Source organism: Mizuhopecten yessoensis, unplaced genomic scaffold (assembly GCF_002113885.1).
Source record: "Mizuhopecten yessoensis strain PY_sf001 unplaced genomic scaffold, ASM211388v2 scaffold716361, whole genome shotgun sequence".
Classification (NCBI taxonomy): domain Eukaryota; kingdom Metazoa; phylum Mollusca; class Bivalvia; order Pectinida; family Pectinidae; genus Mizuhopecten; species Mizuhopecten yessoensis.
This window is the reverse complement of record NW_018480078.1, coordinates 1,559,804-1,568,939: the sequence shown is the minus strand read 5'-3', so window position 1 is coordinate 1,568,939 and position 9,136 is coordinate 1,559,804. Positions and strand designations below refer to the sequence as shown.

General features: G+C 38.5%; 1 protein-coding gene across 1 annotated transcript; it reads right to left on the bottom strand.

The window, feature by feature from the left end:
* Positions 1-350: 350 nt before the first annotated feature.
* LOC110443839 lies at positions 351-8,749 on the bottom strand. Its single transcript, XM_021488264.1, has 3 exons — positions 5,344-8,749; positions 4,566-4,664; positions 351-2,789 (listed from the first exon to the last, which is right to left on the bottom strand). Exons 1-3 carry the CDS (start codon positions 8,747-8,749, stop codon positions 760-762), a joined length of 5,535 nt encoding a protein of 1,844 aa, XP_021343939.1. The 3' UTR covers positions 351-759.
* Positions 8,750-9,136: the final 387 nt, after the last annotated feature.

Genomic DNA, 9,136 nt, shown 5'->3' with positions numbered 1-9,136 from the left:
GCTAATTGTTTAAAGGCCATATCCCGGACAGCTAGCCCAGCAACCGCCATATCTGCGCGGCACAAGCCATTTCGATTACATCCGGTTAGAAATATCACCTAAAATCGACCGTTTGGGTTAATGCTTATAAATTTAAAATTGTGTTAAAATATTTACAAACTGTAGCACATACAGGGCAGAGTACGGCAATATCATGCATAATAATGTAAAAAACAAATGTAATAAATCATACAAGTCATGGTTAATGAAATAAACTTATACATATTTAAAACTTACATATAAATATCTCATATTAAAAATTATGAAAAATGATATTTAAAAAAAAATCATAAAATAATTGTCATGACTGATTCAAGTGTCAGTGATTTTTCATGAATATCCTATAACGTGGCGTCAATTTTCTGTGACTGTTCACCAAATGCCTTTGGCCGTTCATCAAATATCTCTTAAACCTTATTTATTTACTAGCAACTTATATCAATCAGTATTGTTGTCCCTATTCCCTTGTAACACAGTAGGGAGCTTTTACTGCTCCAATCGCCTAATTAAAGCCCGGGAATCTTAGTTAAAGTATGTACATGTACCGTCCACTGCGCCAACATACTACGTGCATTTACAGTTTTTGTTCATTTTTAGTGACTGTTCAACTAACGTCTGTGACTTCTCATCAAATTTCATTTTAAGTATATCTTATTTAAAACAATCAAGAAATAAGTTCAATAAACATATTGTTTCTCTCTTATTTTGCATTCTCTGCTCCTACCATGAAATAGCGTCAAACATAATTTTAGTTAATTCCGAAAAAGTATGCTTTAGGAAATAACTCTCTAGATCTGTGTAAACAACGCGATCCCATTCACCTAACAATTGTGCAAGTTTTTGTGTCAGTTCGTTAGGTTTCATTGACTCTTCATCCAACGCATGTGACTGTTCAAAATGTTTCTGTATCGGTTTAGGCAATTCAATTTTGTCTGGCGTACCATCCTGCTGACCGATCATCAAGTTTTTTCCTCCAACTTCTGCGGCATCATGCCTGTTCCATTTCTTCTCCCAATGTTTAGATAATGACCGTGCTTGTTCATAACGTTCCCGTGTCTCTTCTTGATTTTTGTCTGCCGATTCGCCTCGCTCAAAGAGAGACACCAGACTGTTAATCTTGTTGCTTCCTCTACCTTGTATTTTATCCTTCCGGTTCAATTTCATCTCCAAATGTTTAGCTAACCTGTTTGACTGTCCATTATAGTTCTGTGTCTGTTCTGGAATTTCCCGTTTCTCTAATGGTTCACCTAACTCAGCACATGCCATTGACTGATCAAGTGTCTGTGTCTGTTCCCTATTTCTACGAGATAGTTGACCTGACGTCTGGAACAGTTTACTAAGATTTTGTGAAAATTCTTGAATCTTTTGTGACTGTTCACCTAATGTCTCAGACTGTTCATCACGGTTTTGTGTCTGTTTGTTACCTTCGTGTGACTGTTTATCTAACGTTTTTGTCTGTTTGCCTAATTTCTGGGATTGTTTATCAAGTGTCTGTGTCTGTTCCCTACTTCTACGAGATAGTTCACCTGACGTCTGGAACAGTTTACTAAGATTTTGTGAAATTTCTTGAATCTTTTGTGACCTTTTACCTAATGTCTCTGACTGTTCACCTAATGTCTCTGACTGTTCACCTAATGTCTCTGACCTTTCACCTAATGTCTCTGACTGTTCACCTAATGTCTCTGACTGTTCATCACGGTTTTGTGTCTGTTTGTTACCTTCGTGTGACTGTTTATCTAACGTTTTTATCTGTTTGCCTAATTTCTGGGATTGTTTATCAAGTGTCTGTGTCTGTTCCCTACCTCTACGATACAGTTTACCTAAAATCCACGAATTTTCACTTAACTGTTTATCAATTTTTTGTGTTTGTTTGTTACTTTTGTGTGACTGTTCATCTAGTTTCTGTGACATTTCTTGAATTTTCTGTGACTGTTCACCTAATGTCTGTGACTGTTCATCAAGTTTTTGTGTCTGTTTTTTACTTTTGTGCGACTGTTCATCTAGTTTCTGTGACATTTCTTGATTTTTTTGTGACTGTTCATCTAATGTCTTTGATTGTAGAACTAGTTTTTGTGTCTGGTCGTTAATTTTCAGCGACTGTTTACCTACAGTCTGTATCAGTTCATCAATGTGTTGTGTCTGTTTACAAGTTATCATTGTCTGTACATCAAATTTCCGTAAGAGTTCTTGAATATGTAGTGACAGTACAACTAATATCTCTGACTGTTGCATCACGTGATGTTTAGTTTCAATAGTTATTTTTTCTGTAATCCTCACATCTGTTTTTAACTGCTTTGTAGCCACAGTGGTTTTTTGACGATGTTTATCAACGGCTTGTTTCATCTTAGCTTGGTCTTGGCTAGCACTTTGTTCAATGCTTTCTTTCTTATGATGTTGATGTAATGTGTCAGTAAGTCGCTTTAGTTCAGCTATTTGGTCGTCATTTTTCTTTTCACTCCTTTCAATTTTCTTAGATATATCTTGTACAGTTTCCTGTATTTCTGACTGTCCTTCTTCTATCGCCTTTTTGAGAGAATCCGTCTGTTCTCGATGTTCTTTGGTCAAGCGATTATCTGATTGTGTGATTGTATCTCCCACTTGCCGTCTCAGATCCTGTCCTGAAGCATGGACAGTTTCCTGTATTTCTGACCCTTTCTCCTCTATGGCCTTTTTGAGAGTATCAGTCTGTTTTCGATGTTCATTAGTCCTGCGACCATCTGATTCTGAGATTGCCTCTTGCACGTCTTCATCTAAAATGGAAATTAATTTATAATTGATTGTTTATTAAAAATGTCAATCTTATGTCAAATTGACCCATTTCTGAAGATGATCTGGTAACATCAATACTTCCTGTTACATATTATATTAAGATTCAACTCCTTTTAATTTCTTTATCGGTCTTTGCTTATTTTCTATTTATCTCTGGGATGGAACAAATAAACTCGTTCTCAAGTCACAGATATGACACAGATACAATTTTTACCGGCTGATAATCAGGGCCTTGGAGACAAAGTTAAGCGTAAAGATGTGTTTTCTTATCTTAGGTCGACAAGTGGTAATGTCTTCTGCTTGCAAGATACACATTTTACTTCGAATTTAGAGTGCATAAAAAAGGGGCAATTTTTTAGCCTTAGATATTGAAATTGAGATTTTTAGAATTACACTTTTTAGTTTGTATGGCCCGAATAAGGATGACCCTGACTTTTATGATATACTAATTGAAACTATTGAAGGATTTGCATATGTTATCATTTGTGGAAATTTTAACCTGGTTTTAAATCCTAAATCTAAATGATTTTCTTCGATTTAATGTATTCATNCCAATCTTGTTCCTCTCAACCCCCCCCCCCTCTCTCTCTCTCTCTCTCTCTCTCTCTCTCTCTCTCTCTCTCTCTCTCTCAGCTGATTCATGTACTTTAAGTAGCTTTTAATTTTTTGCATTTCTTCGAATCCTTGCTTGTTTGTGTATGTAAGAGTGTGTGTGTGTATGGGTGTGAGTAAGGGCGACTGTGTATGGATGGCGGGTGCAGAGTAGAAAGATAATGTGTTAATGTTGTGATGCAACTGAAAAAGAAGATGCATGTTCTTATATTTTATATGAAATCAATTCATCATACCTGAATGAACGGCTGATGAAGGATGACTTATTGAGTGATCAATGATGAGGATATGTAATGATGATGATAAGTAATCGTGATAATGATGTGTAATCATATGAGGATAACGATAATGATGAATTAATGATTGATGATAATTAGGGATACATGATGTTAGCTGATGAGGAATGATTGATCGATTGATTGGATGATGATGATGATGATGATGATGATGATGGTTGTATATAAAGAACGATAAATGATGATAATGATGTGAAATCATGTGATGATGATGAAAGTGATGATGATGATGTTTGTTATGTTTTGTAATTGTGTAATATGATGATAAATTAAGAGTGATGATAATTACTGATCCATGATGTTGACTAATGAAGGGTGATTGATCGATCGATTGATTGAATGTATGTGAGTGAGTGGACGTTTTTGTTGTTTTATGTATCGATAAAAAATCAACTCCTGTAATGTTGCTATTATCACGAGAATTTTGAGAAATTCAAATGTATAGTAGTATTGAATTTCAACAATTTCGAAAAAATCGATGATATCATAATTCGCTGTCACACAGGCAGGGTACATACAGCATAAACAATTAATACAAGCGGAAATAAGTGATTCCATGAAAGCTGAAATAATGTATATTATTCTACATTAAATCATACAGCATTATAAACAAAAAGAAATATCTTTTAAAATATAACATCGGAGATAAATAATTAATCCACAAAAAAAAATCTAGTTTTCTGTTTCAACATCCTGTTTTTATTAATATCGCCTACACTGTATAAATTACAAATTCAAGAAATAATCGGATTCACATTCATTTGTATACGACAAAATATTAAAATGGTATGGGTCAATGACATTTTTGATAAAGTGACTGCAAAAAAGTGTTGGCAAATTCCAACTTACTGTTTCCATAAATTATGGTGTTGTGAGTTCCAATCATTGTTGTTTCGTTATATTCTGTCTGCGTATGTAACTGTATCTGTTGATTCTCCTGGCCGACACCTGCAACATATGTTTTTAATCATAACGTACTTGTACATTTAACGAATTAGATATTTAGTGTAGTTTCTAATTTGTGCTATATTTAACTCTTTTTTTTTTCTCTCCGCGAAATGACGAACTTTAAAATAATGCAATGTCGTGACGATATAAAGACACTTAACTGTTTCTTTATAGATAGTCTGTCGTATTTCGATGGATTTTCATTAATACGCCAATTGCCGACCAGCTTCACTAAATCGTTCTTTTGTCTTTTATTATTTCGCCACGAAAAAACTTTTTCAAAATCCAAAGTATCATTGTTTTGCGGTAACAGATATAGCGATAAAATGTTATGACACATAAACTTGAAAATATTACCAGTTTGTTAAGTTTTGAAAAGTCAGTAAAATGAGATAAAGACAGTTTTACAAGTTTCCATAATAATTTACACTTAAGTGATTTATTTATTAGTTGTTCCCGAATACCACAATTCCATTAGAAAACATTTTTTTGATATAAATTTCAGCGTCAATTTTAACTTAAATCACAAATTTATTTGAAATGATTAGTGAAACAAACAACCGACGATATTTAATTGTTTCAATAAATAGACCGTTCAAAAAATCTGTTTTTTTTCGTAAATCTGTTGACCTATTTATACTGTTCTTATGACAGTTTCAGTGAGAGTTAGCACACTTACCTGATCCTCCTGTTTCGTCACACAGTACCACTGTCATTCCCTGATTTACACCGGTGAGGCGATCTTGTGTGACAGTTGTGCTTTCGTGTTCTTCGTCATGAAGATTCCCAATATTGAATGCAAATTCACAACTTTCCGTCCGTAGCTTTGTTAAGGGGGATTGATTAATGTTCATAACATCAGGTAGACTGTTTCCATTTGATGGGTCAGTGGAGATGACTTCATGTTTGTTCGCAGTATCACGTTGGCTGTTTCCTTCTGGCTGGTCAGTGGAAGAGGATTGAATGCTGTCAATAACATCAAGTCGATTCCTTCCTTTAGGGATTTCAGTCAAGAAGGATTGAATGCTGTTCCTAACATCAGGTTGACTGTTTCCTTCTGGTGGGTCAATGGTGGCGGATTGATTGCAGTTCATAACATCAGACTGACTGTTTCCTTCTGACAGCTCAATGGAGGCGGCTTGATTGCAGTACATAACATCAGATTGACTGTTTCCTTCTGGCGGGTCAATGGTGGCGGATTGATTGCAGTTCATAACATCAGATTGACTGTTTCCTTCTGGCAGCTCAATGGAGGCGAATTGATTGCAGTTTATAACATCATATTGACTGTTTCCTTCTGGTGGGTCGATGGTGGCGGCTTGATTGCAGTTTATAACATCAGATTGACTGTTTCCTTCTGGCAGCTCAATGGAGGCGGCTTGATTGCAGTTCATAACATCACATTGAATGTTTCCTTCTGGTGGGTCAATGGTGGCGGATTGATTGCAGTTCATAACATCAGATTGACAGCTTTCTTTTGGTGAGTCAATGGAGGCGGCTTGATTGCAGTTTATAACATCAGAATGACTGTTTCCTTCTGGTGGGTCAATGGAGGCTGCTTGATTGCAATTTATAACATCAGATTGAGTGTTTCCTTCTGGTGGGTTAATGGTGGCGGATTGATTGGAGTTCATAACACCAGATTGAATGTTTCCTTCTGGTGGGTCAATGGAGGCTGCTTGATTGCAGTTTATAACATCAGATTGAGTGTTTCCTTCTGGCAGCTCGATGGAGGCGGCTTGATTGCAGTTTATAACATCAGATTGAATGTTTCCTTCTTGTGGGTCAATGGAGGCGGCTTGATTGCAGTTCATAACACCAGATTGAATGTTTCCTTCTGGTGGGTCAATGGAGGCTGTTTGATTGCAGTTTATAACATCAGATTGAGTGTTTCCTTCTGGCGGGTCAATGGAGGCGGCTTGATTGCAGTTTATAACATCAGATTGAATGTTTCCTTCTGGTGGGTCAATGGAGGCGACTTGATTGCTGTTTATAACATCAGACTGACCGTTTCCTTCTGACAGCTCAATGGAGGCGGTTTGATTGCAGTTCATAACATCAGATTGACTGTTTCCTCCTGGTGGGTCAATGGAGGCGGCTTGATTGCAGTTTATAACATCAGATGGACTGTTTCCTTCTGGTGGGTCAATGGTGGCGGTTTGATTGCAGTTCATAACATCAGATTGACTGTTTCCTTCCGGCGGGTCAAGGGAGGCGGTTTGATTGCAGTTTATAACACCAGATTGGCTGTTTCCACCTGGCAGCTCAATGTAGGCGGCTTGATTGCAGTTTATAACATCAGATTGAATGTTTCCTTCTGGTGGGTCAATGGAGGCGACTTGATTGCTGTTTATAACATCAGACTGACTGTTTCCTTCTGGCAGCTCCATGGAGGCGGCTTGATTGCAATTTTTAACATCAGATTGCCTGTTTCCTTCTGGCAGCTCGGTGGAGGCGGCTTGATTACAATTCATAACATCAGATTGACTGTTTCCTTCTGGTGGGTCAATGGTGGCGGATTGATTGCAGTTCATAACATCAGATTGACTGTTTCCTTCTGGTTGGTCAATGGAGGCGACTTGATTGCTGTTTATAACATCAGATTGACTGTTTCCTTCTGGCGGGTCAATGGAGGCGGCTTGATTGCAGTTTATAACATCAGATTGAATGTTTCCTTCTGGTGGGTCAATGGAGGCGACTTGATTGCTGTTTATAACATCAGACTGACTGTTTCCTTCTGGCAGCTCCATGGAGGCGGCTTGATTGCAATTTTTAACATCAGATTGCCTGTTTCCTTCTGGCAGCTCGGTGGAGGCGGCTTGATTACAATTCATAACATCAGATTGACTGTTTCCTTCTGGTGGGTCAATGGTGGCGGATTGATTGCAGTTCATAACATCAGATTGACTGTTTCCTTCTGGTTGGTCAATGGAGGCGACTTGATTGCTGTTTATAACATCAGATTGACTGTTTCCTTCTGGCGGGTCAATGGAGGCGGCTTGATTGCAGTTTATAACATCAGATTGAATGTTTCCTTCTGGTGGGTCAATGGAGGCGACTTGATTGCTGTTTATAACATCAGACTGACTGTTTCCTTCTGGCAGCTCCATGGAGGCGGCTTGATTGCAGTTTATAACATCAGATTGCCTGTTTCCTTCTGGCAGCTCGGTGGAGGCGGCTTGATTACAATTCATAACATCAGATTGACTGTTTCCTTCTGGTGGGTCAATGGTGGCGGATTGATTGCAGTTCATAACATCAGATTGACTGTTTCCTTCTGGTTGGTCAATGGAGGCGACTTGATTGCTGTTTATAACATCAGATTGACTGTTTCCTTCTGGCGGGTCAATGGAGGCGGCTTGATTGCAGTTTATAACATCAGATTGAATGTTTCCTTCTGGTGGGTCAATGGAGGCGACTTGATTGCTGTTTATAACATCAGACTGACTGTTTCCTTCTGGCAGCTCCATGGAGGCGGCTTGATTGCAATTTTTAACATCAGATTGCCTGTTTCCTTCTGGCAGCTCGGTGGAGGCGGCTTGATTACAATTCATAACATCAGATTGACTGTTTCCTTCTGGTGGGTCAATGGTGGCGGATTGATTGCAGTTCATAACATCAGATTGACTGTTTCCTTCTGGTTGGTCAATGGAGGCGACTTGATTGCTGTTTATAACATCAGATTGACTGTTTCCTTCTGGCGGGTCAATGGAGGCGGCTTGATTGCAGTTTATAACATCAGATTGAATGTTTCCTTCTGGTGGGTCAATGGAGGCGACTTGATTGCTGTTTATAACATCAGACTGACTGTTTCCTTCTGGCAGCTCCATGGAGGCGGCTTGATTGCAGTTTATAACATCAGATGCTTCTGGCAGCTCGGTGGAGGCGGCTTGATTGCAGTTCATAACATCAAATTGACTGTTTCCTTCTGGCGGGTCAAGTATGGCGGATTGATTGCAGTTTATAACATCGCATTGAATGTTTCCTTCTGGCAGCTCAATGGAGGCGACTTGATTGCAGTTGATAACATCATATTGACTGTTTCCTTCTGGTGGGTCAATGGAGGCGGTTTTATTGCAGTTCATAACATCACATTGAATGTTTCCTTCTGGCAGCTCAATGGAGGCGACTTGATGTTAACATCCGATTGCCTGTTTCCTTCTGGCAGCTCGGTGGAGGCGGCTTGATTACAATTCATAACATCAGATTGACTGTTTCCTTCTGGTGGGTCAGTGAAAGCGTGGTGGGTCAATGGTGGCGGATTGATTGCAGTTCATAACATCAGATTGACTGTTTCCTTCCGGCGGGTCAAGGGAGGCGGTTTGATTGCAGTTTATAACACCAGATTGGCTGTTTCCACCTGGCAGCTCAATGTAGGGGGCTTGATTGCAGTTTATAACATCAGATTGACTGTTTCCTTCTGGTGGGTCAGTGAAAGCGGCTTCAATGCTGTTCCTAACATCAGGTTGTTT